We start from the raw sequence: 17,306 nt of genomic DNA on the forward strand, positions 1-17,306 counted from the left end.
GCCGTCCTGGGGAGGCGCCCTGTCTGGAGCGAGAAATCGCGTCCCCCGCCCTCGAGTCTGCCTGAGCCGCCCCTTCCCCCTCCCCGGCCGGCGGGGGGTGTCCGTGGCAGGGCCTTAGCCCCGCCCCTCCTCGGGCTGCGTCGCTCGACCCGGGTCCGCGGCCGGAAGCGCCTGTCAGGGGCAGAAGCGGCGGCCGGAAGTGGGGCAGGTCCCGCCCCCCCCGGCGCAGCGCGTGACGGGGGCGCGGTGAGGCGGGGCCCTGCTCCCGCGCGCCGGGCCCCGCGGCGCTCGGGCGGGCCTTACCCGCCCCTCCCCCACCCCCCGGCAGAGGGGGAAACTGAGGCAGGGGGCGGTGCCCGGGCCCGGGCCGCCGGCCGGCAGCCGCTCCGAGATTTGAACTCGGCCCCTTCCCAGTCCTCTGCCTCCCTCCTCACGAGGCCCCGCCGGGGTCGTCGCCGGTCGCCCTCCGAGCAGGGGGCTGAGTCTGTGGGGGGGTGTACAGCACCTCCCCCCCCCCCAACATTATTACTGCTGGAGAGCCCGCCGCGAGGCCCGGCCTGACCCAGCCCCGGCTGCGATGATGTCCTCGGGGGTGGGTCCTGCTTCCAGCAGGGGGCTGGAGGCCTCCTGAGCTCCCTGCCCGCCCTGGTCTTCCATGGTCCGGTGCTGAGCGGCCTCCGCCAGGAATTGGGTGGCGCGCTGGTATTTTAGAGGCGTAGTCATCACCTCTCCGGAGGCTGCCACAGTGGCCGGTGAAAGAGTTAACGGTGTTTTCATACTTCCACCAATTTCCTTTTTTTTGTTCCTTAGCCAAGCCCAGCAAAATGTTACTGCTGTCCACCTCCATCTACAGACACCACCACCAAGCCACTGAAATGGTGATCAAAGGGGAGAGCCTGGCTGAAGGGCAACCAGCCAGCCTGTGGTGAGAAGCATCTAAGTTTGAAAGGGCACTGAAAGTGTTAAGGTCCGCTTAGAATGCATTTTGCTTTTATTTCATTTGACCAAATCTGACTTCTTGTGCTTTGACTTAAAATCTATCTTTTGTGGTTAATAAATTTGTTTGTTTATTCTACCTGAAGCAGTGCATTTGATTTGAAGCATGTCAGAGACTCCCCTTGGGATGACGAGCCTGGTGCAGATCAATTTCTTTGTTAAATTGACAAACTCATGTAAGCTTGCTGCGTCCAGTGGGCATAACTGGACACTGCAAGACTGAGGTTCCTAGGGGTGTGTCTGGGACTGGAGATATTGGCTAGTGTCATTTGGTTGCACAATCCAAGCAGCGGCTGGCCAAAAGTGCTCACTCACGTAGCTGGGAGCAGCTTACATGCCAGAGGCTGTGCGTGAACAGCCTGGGAGTGGGGGTTCTCACAGTAGAGCAGGGTAAGGCTGTCTCCTAGAGTCAAGGATGGGAGTGACCCAGCAGATCACCGGTCCAGATAACACCAGGGGAACGTCACACCACTCACGCAAGCACATTCCAGAAGTGTGGTACCAGAACACCCCGATACCAAATACGGTACAAACACACTCCTCAAAGATAACAGGAACATGCTGACACCTCTTAAAGATAAGGTCAGGGTGATGGATAGAAATGTTTTAATTGAACCAACATGTACAAGGTAATGGGTGGTAACTAATCGCATCAGAGAGGCAACACGTAACTTGTTTGTATCGAGGTATAAAGAGGTCTCAGAGGGGGTGTCTTTGTCTGGCCTAGGGGGCATGGAAAGTCCCACCATTCACTGGGCTGGTCTATTGTAACGGGCATATATGGCTCATTGGTTCTGTAGAGTCGACAGGATACTAGGACCGTGTGTCATCAACAAGAGACCTGGCCGGGCGCCTTCGCTACTGAAACGGATCTGTGGTTTTATTGGGCCGTTTGGTCGAGGTGTGCCGCGTCGGCTGTCTGCGCAGAGCTAGGGCAGCACACTGAAAGACCACACATACACCCTGCCAATGATTGACTACAGCCCGGGCATGGAGGTTTCCCACGACCCAGTCATTGCGTGACACAATTTCACCAAGTCACCCCCAGATCAGAAGCGATGCAGCCAGAGCCCCCAAATCGTCACCAACCATGCCCCTGAGGGGTGGCTTATGCCTCTTCCCTTCTTTTCTGGCACCCGTGTGACTCCTCGCTATTTCAACTGTGGTGGTGCCTGACTTTTTTGACAGGTGAGAAACATTACAAAATACCGATTTTCCCCCCCCCCACACACACACAATGAATAATGTAATAGCTACTTAGAAGGAAGAAGCAGCAGGCAGACCTGGAAGCAGGAGCTGCCACTGCTACTCAAGTTGGCATGGTTGGGGGAGCATAAGGTGGCCCCGGGGTGTTGGCATCAACTCCTTTGGCCCGTGCATGGGGCCCATTGAAGACATGCAAGCCCCATCCCTGCCCGCTGCAAACTCCATGCAGCCCAGGCTTAACTGCTGCAATCCTGCCATGGCCTCACCAAGCTGTGGTTACCACCGCAATGCCCTGATAAAGTGACTCCTGGGCGTGGTGAACTGCCATGGTAACAAGGCAACTACGTGAGGCACTTTCCGCTATACCAAGATTTGTGCCTCACGCAGCCCCACAGGCTTTGAATTTTTGGGGGTGGCGTTTGGCTACTGCAGAGAGTGAATTGTGACATTTAAATCCACCCCCAATTTGCCCTTAAATCTGTCGATATTTATCAAGTCAATAAAAAAAAGCAAACATGCAAAATGGATGTGGTGGCTTTTGGGAATTCTTGGGTGGGCCGCACCTCACTTGCGTGGGCTGACGAGCCGCCCTTGCCAGACATCCAGGGGTGCTGCCCTTGAGAAGATCAGCAATATTGCTAGCTGGCCAGGAGCGTAAAGCCCAGTGGCCAGGGACCATTAAGGAAAATAAAACTAACCCTAGCAAAGGAACGACACACCAAAAAGTGTAGCAGACAGGGGGACTTTACTGGGAAGAAAAAGCAGGATGAGCTGCACTCCCTAAAGACACTACGCAACCAGCTTACCCAGGGGGCAGCTTGTCCTTGTCCTCTGATTATCCCTATTCCTGTATATGTGTAAGCAGAGTCAGGATGAGCTGTTCCCTGATATCTGGTGGCAAGCCGTGGCGGGTTGTGGAAAAGAACTCCAGGGGCTGATCTCACTGGGACACGCACCCCGCCTAGATGGTCACTTTGGCTGCTGTGGGATCCCCAGTTTCTCTGTTATTGGAACGGAACCCCTGGGTACTGAACCCAGCCCTTGTTTTGCCAACTCTGATGGGCAAAAGGGTTACATATGGAAACATAGCTTTTAGCAAGTCCCTTGTCTTTGTAATCAGCTGCAGTGATCCAGATCCCACAGAGGTTACCCTGAAGTTCACCGAGTGAATTACTCCTGTCACTTTATCAGGTACTTTTGCTTTTGTGGTAACATCTCTGGAGTGAAGATAACCAGAACTGCTTTTGCTTTGATGCCGTTTTCCTCACCCAGAGCTCAAAGGTGAGCAGGCCAGCTTGCCTGTCAGTCAGTCCAGGGCTCTAATGACTAGCCCACTAGGCCTCATGTATTCCCCATTGTGTGACTACAGTGTATCCAAGGGGTTTGAAGTGGGGTCCACAGAGTAGCTGGGAGAGATGAAATATGGCCTAGTGCCCAGGGAGCTGGCCTAGCCTGGCCTGGCCTAGGCTGTAGAAGTCCTGGTTTCACATCCCAGCTCTGGCAGGTGACAGTATGTGAGTCCTACTGTACTACAACACCTCCCACAGCAAAAAGAAAAGGAGTACTTGTGGCACCTTAGAGACTAACAAATTTATTTGAGCATAAGCTTTCGTGAGCTGCAGCTCACTTCATCTGTACTGGGGCATCCCAGGTCAATGCAAACACAGGCTAGGTTCAGTCTTCAGGTGAGTGGGTTATTTACTGAAAGATTAGAAGGAAGGAGCTTGAGCAAGAAGTTCTGTGACTCCTTTATCTCACATGAGATACAGAGCAAAGAAAAAGTGCCCAGGAGCTTAGACTTTCTTTATAATCATTGGCCAAAGGTTGATCAGACATCTGACCTTTGAAATGAAGAGCTGAATTGTCTTCTTCCACGGGACTAGGCTGCCCTCCAGGCAAACACACCAAGCTTCTTGTCTGTTACTAACTCTGAAGGTAATGAGCACAGATTAAAACTAAGCCTTGTTAACCACAGCACCTGAATTGCTCAACAGACCTGAGGAACTTTGTTATTAACTCCGGAGGTATAGCTGCTTTGCTAAGCAGTTGCTTGAAGCTACTGAGAAGAATTTTTTTGGTTTAACCTTTCTGTAAGGTATGTTCCTCTGATGTTTTAATGTGTTTTTCTGTTGTGATCAAAGCTGGCTGGTGTCTTATGTCTAGTGTTTAGGTGTAAATGTAATTAGCTTTGACAATGCTTTTTGCATCTACGGGGTGGAAGTTGCTTCCAAACTGCAGGCCATGTATGCCTTGTTCCTGTGCTTTGCATGTGGGAGCTTTTAGGCATATAAATCTGTTGTAGGGAGGTGGCCCTTAATCGTAGTTTATAGGCTAGTACCTGAAGATGGAGGAAATCACTTAATGCAGAAAAAAGGGAGCCTGACACACACACACACACACATATATATATATATATATATATATATATATATATATATATATATATATATATATATTTAAAAAGGAGGGGGGGCACTCTAATAGCATTGCTCTCAGGTCTTGTATCGTCTGCCTTCAAAGGGCTGTAGAAACTAGCTCAGGGTATGCAGAGGCCAGTAACCTAAAAGAAATAATCATCTGCCTGTGGGAGAGCTGATGGTCAGTGTCTGTGCTTAACCTTTTCCCCAGCTCTGGGGGGAGACTCGCCCCTACCTCACAGGGGGCTGGACAGCTGAACATGCTAATGTCCAGAAAGAGATGTGGCTGGCTCTGATACTGGCTAACAGCAGCTGGCCAGGAATCCACTGGCTCAAACCCAGTGGTGCTCAACCCGTGAATCTCTGGGCAAGGGTCAGATTATGCAACCAGGAGCAAGTGACTGGTGCTGTAATACAGAGGGAATAGAATGGAATGAATACACTCCTGGGTGGGTGTAGGGTGGAAAGGAGCTCATAACTAGGGTGGAGACCAGCAACTCTTGAGGCGAGACTGTGGGTGGTCAGCCCAGAGCATCTATTGAGACTTTCAAGACAAACGAGAAGTCAAAAAGGTGGGTGCATCACTTGTGTCTCACTAAGATGCCTAGGATATAAAACCTGCCAGCAGGTAGCTTCATGGTCTCTCTCTCTTGGGTTTTCATAGAGCACCAGGCTGTAGCACAGGAGTGGGGAACCTTTTGTCTATCAGGGGCCACTGACCCACAGAAAAAAATCAGTCACAGGCCACACACAGCCCTGCAGGGGGTGTGGTGGCTCAGGGCTTCCCCTAGGCTCTGGGGTGGGGCCAGAAATGAGGGGTTCAGGGTGCAGGAGGGGGATCCAGGCTGTGGCAGGGGCTTGGGGTACAGGAGGGGGTGCAGGGTCTGGGAGGGAGTTAGGATGTGGGAGGGGACTCAGGGCTGGGGCAGAGGGTTAGGATGCAGGTGAGGGTGTGGGGTCTGGGAGGGAGTTATGGTGTGGGAGGGGGTTGCGACCTGGGGCAGACGGTGTGGGTCAGGGTGTGGGGTCTGGGAGGGTATTAAGGTGAGGGAGGGGGTTCTGACCTGGAGTAGTGGGTTCGGGTGCTGGGTGCGGGGTCTGGGAGGGAATTAGGGTGCAGGAGGGGCTCAGGGCTGGGGCAGGGGTTGGGGTGCAGGTCAGGGTGTGGGGTCTGGGAAGGAGTTAGGGTGCGGGAGGGGGTTCCAACCTGTGGCAGGGAGTTTGGGGTGCAGGTTCCAGCCGAGCAGCGCTTACCTCAGGTGGCTTCTGGTGGGTGGCGCAACAGGACTAAGGCAGGCTCCCTGTCTGCCCTGGATCTGTGCTGCTCCCAGAAGTGGCCGGCATGTCCAGCCCCTGGCAGAGGGGTCAGGGGGCTCTGTGCATGCCGCCGCCCCCACAGCACCCATTGGACGTGGTTCCTAGCCAATGGGAGCTGCGGAGCTGGTGCTGGGGGCAGTGCGCAGAGCTTCCCTGATGGCCCCAGCGCCATGGGCTGCAGGGACATGCCGGTCGCTTCTGGGAGCTGTGCAGAGCTGACCGGACTTTTAACGGCCTGGCAACCCCAGCTTCTCTCCCGCAGCGGGGCAAGCCAGCACTCGTGGCTCCAGCCCTGCGGGGGGATGGGGCTTCCGGCCCGCGGCACAGGGAGTTGCCATAGGTTCCCCACCCCTGCTGTAGCATGTTAACACTGATGTTTTTACGTGGGGAGCTGTTGGCACAGCGTGGGTATGCTACGAGGGTAGCAAAGTCACATCTGGGCATCTGCTCTAATGTGTCTTCTCTTCCACCCTGCCCTCGCTCTGGTCCCAGGGAGATGGCAGCCCGGTGGGCCGTGCTGGGGCTGTTGGCTGCCTGCCTGGCCAGTGCTGCGAAGGAATCGGTGCTGAACATGTGCATGGACGCCAAGCACCACAAAACTCAGCCGGGCCCGGAGGGGGCGCTGCATGGCCAGGTAAGGCAGTGCTGGCACAGTGACACATGTCAGGCTGGTGACATGCCCCTTGGGGCACTAGGTGACGAATAACTGAGTCACCCGGACCTGTCATCCCTTCCAGTGCTTGTTCCTTCCCACTCAGGACTGGTGCCTTAGCAGAGGGCACCTGGGGGAGCCAACTGTGCTAGAGGGAATGTGTTTGCAATGCACCAAGACTGTTTTCATGGGGCCTGGTTCTGTGGCCCTCTCCCATAGGGCTAGTCTCGCGAGGCGACTCCTGGATGGGCTGCAGGATCCGGCACTCACTGACACTGTCCTATTGGGCGTGCCTTCCCCCCACCCCTTTCCCCAAAACCTTGCAGCGTTGGACCTGGCTGTCTCGCGGTAGCAAAACCAGCCCACGCAAACCGGGCAACAGAGGCCACTTTGTCCTTCTGAAACCAAGCCCACCCCTTGCTGATCCCGCAGAGTGAGCAGCATGAGCGGATCCACCCGTCACACTCCCTGTTTCCTAGGCGTGGACCCTCCTTTCGCTAGTCGTGTGAAGTGCTTTGAGACCCTCAAACAGAAGGGCAAAATGCTATCCCCACCACCACACCATGGGCCTGGCCTCTGCAGGAGCAGTCCCGCCATGCACCACTAGAGGCCGGTGATGCTGCTGCATCCACAGCATCCTGTCTGCCCCCCGGGGCGAGCGGCCCGAGTCCCCTGCGCACCCGTCCCTTGCTGTGTTCACAGTGTGTCCTGTGGAAAGACAACGCCTGCTGCACGGCCAACACCAGCACGGGGGCTCACCAGGACCAGTCCTACCTGTACAACTTCAACTGGAACCACTGCGGGGTGATGCCAGACAAGTGCAAGCAGCACTTCATCCAGGACACGTGTCTGTACGAGTGCTCGCCCAACCTGGGCCCCTGGATTGACCAGGTCAGGGCTGGGCTGGGCGCTGCGGGCGGGAGAGCAGGCTGGCTTGGTGCATGTGCTCACGGCTCCCTCTAGTGGCAGGTCCCAATGACTAACAGCGGGCTGCTTAGAGGAGTCACTCCTTCAGCTCAAGCAGTAGAGACATGTGCTTGCAGTGCTGAAGGTCCCGGGTTCATAGATTCATAGATACTAAGGTCAGAAGGGACCACTCTGATCATCTAGTCCGACCTCCTGCACAGCACAGGCCACAGAATGTCACCCACCACTCCTATGAAAAACCTCACCCATGTCTGAGCTATTGAAGTCCTCAAATCATGGTTCAAAACTTCAAGGAGCAGAGAAGCCTCCCTCCAGTCAACCATGCCCATGCTACAGAGGAAGGCAAAAAAACCTCCAGGGCCTCTCCAATCTGCCCTGGAGGAAAACTCCCTCCCGACCCCAAACATGGCAATCAGCCAAACCCTGAGCACATGGGCAAGATTCACCAGCCAGATACCCAGGAAAGAATTTTCTATAGTAAATCAGATCCCATCCATCTAATATCCCATCTCAGGGGATTTGGCATATTTACCCTGAATATTTAAAGATCAATTACTTACCAAAATCCCATTATCCCATCATACCATCTCCTCCATAAACTTATCGAGTAGAATCTTAAAACCAGATAGATCTTTTGCCCCCACTGCTTCCCTTGGAAGGTTATTCCAAAACTTCACTCCTCTGATGGTTAAAAACCTTCGTCTGATTTCAAGTCTAAACTTCCTGGTGGCCAGTTTATACCCATTTGTTCTTGTGTCCACATTGGTGCTGAGCTGAAATAATTCCTCTCCCTCTCCTGTATTTATCCCTCTGATATATTTATAGAGAGCAATCATATCTCCCCTCAACCTTCTTTTAGTTAGGCTAAACAAGCCAAGCTCCTTAAGTCTCCTTTCATAAGACAAGTTTTCCATTCCTCGGATCATCCTAGTAGCTCTTCTCTGTACCTGCTCCAGTTTGAATTCAAACAGGGTTCAATTCCCCCTGACAATTAGTGACCCTGTATCCAGCTGGGGCCCATTGCATGGCGGTATAACAATCTCCTCCAAAGGCTCCTGGGGGCAGATGTCTGCCATGAAGAAAACCTCCTTTGTGTTCTCTGGTCCCACCAGCGCGGTTGTGCTCCAGGACTCCAACAGGCTGCCTCTGTCCCGGCGTGATGGGGCTCATACTGGGTGCATATGGGGGATGCAATCTTAGAGATTGCATTGACTTGGCTTCTTCCAAACCCCTGGCTGGGAGCAAAGGAGCTCTCCTGGACACCGAGCGGGGGTAGTCTGCACGGGATCCCCATTGGGCTGTGGTTGCTGCTGCTCAGGTGTGCGGGGAGGGGGCTGTGAGGCTCTCCCTTCCCCTGGGGACTGGGCCCGGTTCTGCTGGGACTTGCACTGGCTCTGTTCAGTGGTGCTATGTTGGGAGGTGGGGGAGAGCATGTATGTAACCCCTGCTCCCTGGGGCACCTTGGGGGTGACTGTTGCCCCCTGGGGGCCCAGAGCTGCCCCCTGATGCTCACAGCCCTGTGTCCTGGCAGGCGGATACCAGCTGGCGCCGGGAGAGGATCCTCGACGTCCCGCTGTGCAAGGAGGACTGCGAGCAGTGGTGGGAGGACTGCAAGGACGCCGTCACCTGCAAAGAGAACTGGCACAAGGGCTGGAACTGGACCTCGGGTCAGTGAGCCGCTAAGAGCAAACCCCACCCCACTCAGAGCGCCTAGGGTTGCCAGGCATCCGGTTTTCAACCCTAATGCCCGGTTGAAAAGTGCTCCGGTGGCTCCAGTCAGTACCGCTGACCGCGCCGTTAAAAGTATGGTTGGTGGCACAGTGTGGGCCTGGGCCTAAGGCAGGCTCTTACCTGCCCCAGTTCCACACTGCTCCCGGAAGCAGCTGCCAGGTCCCTGTGGCCCCTAGGCACATGGGCTGCCCACGCCCTGAGTGCTGGCTCCGCAGCTCCCATTGGCTGTGAACTGCGACCAATGAGAGCTGCGGGGGCGGTACCTGCAGGCGCGAGGGCAGCACGCGGAGCCACCCTGTCTGCCCATGAGCCATGGGGCTACAGGGTCCTGGTGGCTGCTTCCTGGGATCCACGGAAAGCATCACCGGGACCCCGTCCCCCTCCCACTCCCACATCCCAACCCCCTGCCCCAGCCCAGAGTCCCCTCCCTCACCCAAATACCCTCCCAGACTCTTCCCACACCCCAGCCTAGAGCCCCCTCCTGTACCCCAAGCCCCTCATCCCCAGCCTCACCTCAGAACCCACACCCCCCTCCCACACTCCAACCCCTCAGCTCCAGCCCAGAGCCCCCTCCTGTACCCCAAACCCCTCATCCCCAGCCTCACCCCAGAGCCCGCACCCTCAGCTGGAGCCCTCACCCTGCTCCCATACCCCAAACTCTGCCCCAGCCCGGCGAAAATGAGTGAGGGTGGGCGAGAGCGAGCGACAGAGAGAGGGGGGATGAAACAAGCCGGAGGCGGGGCCTTGGAGAAGGGGCGGGGCAGGGGCATTCAGTTTTGTTGTGCAATTAGAAAGTTGGCAACCCTAAGCGCGCCGCAGGGCAGAGCCAGGCTGCTGCAGGCTGGGGGGTGGCTGGAGCAAGGGCCCCTGGCTGGAGGACAGGGTCACACTTTGCTGTGTGGGTTCAGGAGCTTCTGATTGGAAAAGGGACTCGTATTTCTCCCTGCCCTTGACAACAGCAGCCCTCTGACTGGCTACAGACCGAGGGCTGGCATCCGGAGAGTAGTCCTGGGAGTGAGGGGTTGAAGGCTGTAGTCTCATCTGGTCTCTGTGCTATCCCCAGCTGGGCTCGGACGGTGGAGGGGAGTGGGTGTGGATAAAAAGCCGGCTAACTGGCAAGTCTCGCAATGGAACTGTCAATGGGGAATCATCGCTGAGTGGGTGTGTTCCCAGTGGGGTCTCGCAGGGATTGGTTCTTGGTCCTGCACTACTAAACTTTTTTATTAATGTCCTGGAAGAAATGAAATCGTCTTGGATAAAGTTTATAGATGACTGAAAAATTGGGGTAGTAGTAAATAATGAAGAGGACACGTCACTGATACAGAGCGATTAAGCTGGGCCCAGGCAATCAATATGGGTTTTAATACAGAAAAATGTACACATCTGGGACCAAAGACTGCAGGCCATATTCACTCAGTGGGAGACTCGATCCTGGGAAGCAGTGACCAGGGAAAAGATTGGAACAGCGGTGGCGGGGAGGCGGGCAGACAGATGTGGATAATCAGCTGAACAGGAGCTCCCAGTCCGATACTGTGGCCAAGAGGACTAATGTGATCCTGAGATGCTTAAACAGGGGACTCTCAAGTAGGAGCAGAGAGGTTATTGTACCTCTGTGTTTGACACTGGTGCGACTGCTGCTGGAATCCTGGGTCCAGCTCTGGTGCCCCCAATTCCAGAAGGATGTTGATTGGAAAGTGGTCCAAGAAGAGCCATGAGATTGATGAATGATTAGAAAACCTGCCTTGTAGGGATAGATTCAAGGAGCTCAATCTGTTTAGCTCAACAGAGAGAAGGTTAGGGGGTAACTTGGTTACAGTCTAGAAGCAGCTAACTGGGGAACAGCTATTTAGTAATGGGCTCGTCTCTCTAGCAGAGAAAGATCTAACCCAGTCCAATGGCTGGAAGTTGAAGCTAGACACGTTCAGGTTGGAAATAAGATGGACATTTTTAATGGTGAGAGTCATTAACCATTGGAACAATTTACCAAGGGTCATGATGGTGTCGCCTTCGCTGGCAATTTTTAAATTAAACTTGGCTGTTTGTTTGTTTGTTCCGAAAGCTCGGCTCCAGGGATTATTTGGGGGCAGGTCTCTGGCCTATCTTGCTAAGCAGGAGGTCAGACTAGATGATCCCAGTGGTTGCGTCTGGTCTTGGAATCGGTGAATATTGTGTTAGCAGAACTCCCTAGGAGAAGGATCAAGGTGCACTGATGGAGGTCTGGGAGGAATCATAGAATACCAGGGTTGGAAGGGACCTCAGAAGGTCATCTAGTCCAATCCCCTGCTCAAAGCAGGACCAATCCCCAATATTTGCCCCAGATCCTAAATGGCCCCCTCAAGGATTGAATTCACAACCCTGGGTTTAGCAGGCCAATGCTCAAATCACTGAGCGATCCCTCCCCTCCAACCCCAGTGCTTCTTAGTGTCTCATTCTTACTAGCACTAAACCGTCCATCTTTCTTGCTCTGACGAAAGCAAGCCCCTCCAGCCCAGGATGGTGAGACCCCAGGCAGCCGTTCTAGGATAAATCCAGGAGGTGAGTGACGTGGCTACAAGCCCTTGAATTTCACCTCATAGGGAAGGACAGTTTCTCCCACAAGCCAGCTGGGCCACTGCCAGCTCAGCCAGTAGCCTCGGACGGGCGGATGCCTAGCAGCCAGAGGTGGGGAAGGCTTGCTAGATGGAGTCCAGCCACAGCTTGCTCACTGCCACCCTCTCTCCCCCTTTCCAGGGACCAACCAGTGTCCCCGCGGCTTCATGTGCCAGCCGTTCAAGTACGTCTTCCCCCGGCCGGCGGACCTGTGCGAGAAAATCTGGTCCAACTCCTACAAATACACCCCAGAGCACCGGGGCGGCGGGCGCTGCATCCAGATGTGGTTCGACCCTGTCAATGGGAACCCCAACGTGGCTGTGGCCAAGTACTACGCCCAGAACGGGAGAGACGGCTCTCCTGCGCCGTGGGTTGTCCTGCTGCTCCTGCCTCCTGCTCTCCTGTCCCTGCTCTGAGCAGCCAGGAGCTGCTGGTCCTTGGGTCTTGAAATAGCAGGGCTTGGTGGCCCTAGCTATGGCCTCTGTCTCTGGCAGCTCCACTGGCTTATATAGGAAGCATTTCTTCTCTGGGCGCGGAGTGTGTCCACCCTGCGGCCCTGCCTTGGGCTCTGTCCGGCAGACGATTCAGGATTCTGTCTGGCTGCTTCTAACTTGGACAAGACGCAATAGAACCAGTTTAGCCCATCCTCTCCTGCCCTTGAACTTCACTCCATGGTTTTATTGTCTCAGTGTTCTCCTACCACGCACCTCTCTTCCAGCAGGCTCTGGAAGGAGATCCCTCTGTGTCCCTGGGGATCTGAGCTCTGGAACATGCAGTGACTCGTTGGTTGGGTGCACTTCCTCTGTTGGGTACCAGAGCTGGGCAAGTCCCCTCTAATGGTGGTGCCCGCAGCCACCTGGGTGCCAGTGCCCCTCAGCCCTCCATCAACAGGATTGGCCACTGTCTTTGCATTTGAATGTGCAGAGTGGGAGAAACCCCAAAGGGAAGACAGCAAATATTTGGGGCTGGGCAGGGGAGAGGAGGGTGCGAAGGGTACTGGGGAAAGACATTGGGGCACCTTGAGGGATGAGAATTGCAAGGAGAAGAAGGCTTTTGGATCCTCTCATCCAGCCTCGCTCTGTCTCTTTCCCTGCCATTCTGCGCCCCCTGGAAATACAAGTGTCTCCTCTCCTCCCCTCGCTCGCAGCCTGCCTTGGTGTCTCCGCTTCAGCCCATGGGACCATCCTCTCTGTGGCTTTGGGTGGGGGTGGGGGGGGTGACTTGAGTTTTGGGGGAGTGGCCCCATATGAGCACAGAGGTATCGCCACCCCTATCCTTGCATACCTAGCTGCTGGTTCTGCTGTGTGATTGGGTCTCTCCCTCCTCCTGCACCACTGCTCCAATTCCTCTTCTGTTCGAGCTTCCCCCTCCCTAGCCAAGCTCCCGGAGGGCTCTCGGTTCCCAGCCCCTGCTCGGGCAGAAAACTAACTGGAAGTGCTGCCCAGCATGGCCGCAGGCAGTGCCTGGCCAGAGCCAGAGTCTCTGCGCCCCGTGGTGACTGATTGGGCTCTGACCCGATGTGTTGCTATGGCTAATGCTCCCAGCGCTGGCTGCAGACCCCACAACTTCCTACAGCCTGTAGAATCGGAGCAATGCTTGGGAATGCAGCCCTGCTCCCTGCTGGCCACCACCTGCCAGCCAGATGCCCCAGGACCACCATGGAGAGTTGCTGGAAATCTGAGCCCCCCTAGCTTGTGTCCATGATTGTGGATAAATAAGCTCTCCCAGCCCTGCTCTCTGTGCTCGTCTCTTCCTTGACACATAGACACTAGACGTCAACTTGCTTCCCAGTGATGCAGACACAGCTGCGCCCAGCCAGAGGTACCAGCTGGCTTGGAGTTAGGCCCCTCTGTCTAAACTGAGAAAGAGAGGGCGGCTGGGCCAGTGCAGAGTTGGTTCAAACACTGCCCATAACTACTGTTATCAGTAGGGTGACCATCCGTCCTGTTTTTAAAGGGACAGTCCTGTTTTGGGGGACTTTTTCTTATATTGGCACTTACTACCTCCTGCACCGTTTTTTCACAATTGCTATCTGATAACCTTAGTTATCAGGGACCACACGCATGACTCTAACAGTCCAGGGGGTCCTCTGGAAACCAGCCTCAGCATGCTTTGGCTTCCAGGGGGTTTAGATGAGTGTCTGGTTAATGACAACTTCTGCAGGATTCTCTCCCGTCTAGGGGCAGAAATAAACTTTGCCCTGCTCCCCTACGCACCCGCAACTGTCCTGGAACATGCCTGCACAATGCTAAGCCCATAAACTAGCCAAGGGCAAGTAACCCTCCCCCTTGAGCCAATGTAAACACAAACCAGGCTGGATAAAGGAAGCACCTGCCTCCTCTGGTGACACGTTCTAATCACGTGGAGTAAAGTAGGTCATAGATTCAAATCCATAAGGGTCGTGTGTGATCATCCAGCCTCACCTCCTGTACAGCACGGGCCACAGACCTGCCCCCCCAATAATCCGTAGAGAAGATATTTTAGAACAGCCAGTCTGGATTTTAAAATTGCCAGTGACGGAGAATCCACTATGCCCCTTGGGAAATGGATCCAATGGTTAATTACGCTCCCGATTTAAAAGCATGTACCTTCTCTCCAGTCAGGCCTGGCACTGCCCGTCACGGCTGTTGCACAATAGCTCCTGGGTGCATACTCCAGTCCAGAATCTCTACTCTGCTCCCCCAGTGGAGTCATTATTCTGGAGTGATGTCACTCTCAGTCAGCGTAGTGCCAACCAAGGGAGTTGTTCTGGAATAGCTGTGCGAGTCATCTTCCCCCCCTTATTCAGGAGCTGGGCCTGGTGCAGTTCTGAGCTTGAGCTAAGCAGTCTTGTGCTGGGCTGCAGACCTGTGTGCAGAGCTGGCTAGAGGACAATAATTCAGTTTTGCAACAACTTCCAAGCTCCTGCGCAGAGACCGCCTGGCAATGAAACCAAAACCTGGGAACCGTCGGTGTGAAATGGTGTTGTACTAAAGTGGCTCTTGTTTGATCAAGTGGCTGAGGGGGTTGAGTGGGGTGTCTTGGGACAGACGTCAACCCCAAAATCCTTCCTGGCGCAAACTCTGTCAAAACAGAGCCACTAGCAAACTGCCTTGGGTTTGACAAAACTGCCCAATATGATGTCATTCCACGTTGGCAAAGGTCCCAACCAGATCTCCCTGCATCCGGGGCTGTCTAGCCGTAGTGGGGGTTACCTGTGTTTAAAGAGGTGGAGGCCAGGCCAAGGTGGACTACATCACTTTTAGGAGCTACTGCCCTCTGGCCTTCGCTAATCTGGAAGGAGACGCTCAGAAAGACGAAGCTGCAGCTGAATGGGGAACGGCCCACGGCTGGGGACAAAGAACGCTGTTTCCTGCTGCTTGAATTACAGCAATGCTACACTGAGCACTGACTGATGGGACCGGGGAAGGCAGAGAAATAACTTAGCTGAAGCGTGATGGGAAGGGGAACTGCTGGCCAAAAGGAATGCAAGGTCTACGTGAGCTCCCAGCCACCATCTGGCAGCATGCTCAGCAATGCTCGTGTCTACAGCTGGCACAGCCCTGGTTGTGTGGTCTCCAGGCTACGGTATTGGACCCCATGTGCTTCCAAGCCAACGGGCTCCTGCTGGTGTCCAGACACTATCTCTAGTTCTGGCCTCTTGGGCACATTGCTGCGGTCCAGACTCCCTAGCTAGTCCCCCCTTCTTGGGATGTCAAACGCTGTGGTCCCATATGGTGATCTAGCTACGCCCTGTAGTGCAGACACACCCTCCATCTGACATATAAGCCCAGTTCCCTTCCTCCCCCGATCTGTGATCTCGTCAAGCAACGTCATCGGGCTGTTCAATGAAGCCATAAAAGCTGGGGTGCTGGCATTTACGACACTCCTGGGGCAGCCCTGGCAGCTCAGAGAGGAGCAACACATGGAAAAGGGGGGGCTGGAGACCGTGACTGAGGGGAACTCAGAAGTGCCAACCAGTGACCCATAGGCGCCCAGGAAGGCTGAAGAGCACTGGCCGGATGGCCTGGATCTCACCATCTTCGGCAGCTTCTCCATGTCAGGTGGCCGGACAAGACCAGATATGAGTCTATTTGAAGAAATCTCTGCAACCGCCTCCCTTGGTGCTGGGGGGGTTTTGGCAGCTCTTGCTAGGGACACCTGGTCAGGCTGGAAGACGTGGCTGGCAAGCACGTGGTCACCAAACGCTTTGATGGAACAACCAGATTTCCGCTGATGGACATAAACTGCCCTGCCAGCAAGATCAGCTTTCAGACCGAGCCAGAGATCAGTCCAGAATCACTCTGCAAGGAGCCCACACACCTTTGGGGTTTGCCATGGGGATAGTGAAACGAGTCACACACGTGCCTAGCTGGGCTGGGAGGTGGTGAAGGCAGGGGATTCAATTGCCTAGGGCTAAGATTTGTGAAGGGGTCTGCACCCCCATAAGAAATTTTGCAGGGATCTGCAATGAAAAAAGGTTGATAACGGCTGGGCAAAGGGACAGGAGAACCCAGCCCAACCCCAACCCAGACACACCAAGGAAGAGGAAGAATTAGTTAGGGAGGCGCAGTGGGGGGGGGGTGATGAGGAGCTTTGGGACGGAGTAAAGATGTGGAACAGAGGCTTGGACTAGCTGGGGAACCTTCCTGGCAGCTGGATGGGTGCAGCTGCAGAATGGTCTCTTAATGGAGGGGGCACCAGCAGAGGCCCCATTGCTTGGGCCACGGTCTGGTGACAACCCTGGCCAATTACAACAGGGACCTTGGCTGTCTACACAGGGCGTGCCCAGTGACACCCACTGTAGATGTTGTTCTGGGCTGATGGGGTGGCACGACCCCCGCTTAGGAGCGGAGGCTCTCTGATGAAGCCAACTCTGCAGAGTGGATGGGGGCAGATCTTTGCTCCCTGCTGCACAGGGCACCCCTGACCCAGACCCTCTTTCTCATGCATCTGCTCACCCTCCCTCAGCTAGCTGGAGAATTAGCTGAGCAAGCAAAGCTATGGCGGCCTGTGAACGAAGAAAGCCAGAGCTGGAGCAAACAATGCCTACCCCCTGCCCATCTCCACCGGGCCCTGCTAGCTGGGGAAGCCGTTCAGCTCTGGTAGCTGGAGACGAGTCCCCATGAAAGTTGCATGGGGCAGGGAGGTTGATTTGAACAATATTCCTAAGCCCCCTGGGGTGAGGGCAATGGAACGTACAGGGAGAGCCTGGCTTGTGGTGAGCAGAGGGGGGCAGAGGACAGGAGCCAACCTCGGCCGCACTAGTGGATCGATAGAGGCCCACTCTGACCAGCTCATCTGATCCCATGGCTAACACCAGCAGGAGCACGCCCCTGCGTAATTCCGGTCAGAGAGATCAGAACTTGTAGGAAACCAGCCCGTCGGGCTTTAAAAACAGTAGCAGGAATGCAGACTCCCTCATACCTTCTGACAGTGGTTCTAATGGTTAATTATTCTCACCATTAAACACTGACACCTTACTTCCAGTT

At 55.0% G+C, this 17,306-nt stretch overlaps 1 protein-coding gene across 4 annotated transcripts; it reads left to right on the plus strand.

Moving 5' to 3' along the window:
* The first annotated feature begins 3,903 nt into the window (after nucleotides 1–3,903).
* Nucleotides 3,904–13,571, plus strand: LOC119861599 (folate receptor alpha-like). Of its 4 annotated transcripts, XM_043503998.1 has the most exons (6): nucleotides 3,971–4,297; nucleotides 6,429–6,570; nucleotides 7,291–7,479; nucleotides 9,047–9,182; nucleotides 11,977–12,263; nucleotides 12,321–13,571. In XM_043503998.1, the coding sequence occupies exons 2-5, from the start codon at nucleotides 6,433–6,435 to the stop codon at nucleotides 12,249–12,251; spliced, it is 738 nt and encodes a 245-aa protein (XP_043359933.1). In that variant the 5' UTR covers nucleotides 3,971–4,297; nucleotides 6,429–6,432; the 3' UTR covers nucleotides 12,252–12,263; nucleotides 12,321–13,571. The 4 variants fall into 4 exon arrangements, with proteins under 4 accessions (XP_038272838.1, XP_043359933.1, XP_043359934.1 ...); XM_038416910.2 differs by having other exon boundaries at nucleotides 3,904–4,297; nucleotides 11,977–13,571; XM_043503999.1 differs by having other exon boundaries at nucleotides 3,971–4,137; nucleotides 11,977–13,571.
* The last annotated feature ends 3,735 nt before the right edge of the window (nucleotides 13,572–17,306 follow it).

This window comes from Dermochelys coriacea, chromosome 1 (assembly GCF_009764565.3).
Source record: "Dermochelys coriacea isolate rDerCor1 chromosome 1, rDerCor1.pri.v4, whole genome shotgun sequence".
In the NCBI taxonomy this organism is placed as follows: Eukaryota; Metazoa; Chordata; order Testudines; family Dermochelyidae; genus Dermochelys; species Dermochelys coriacea.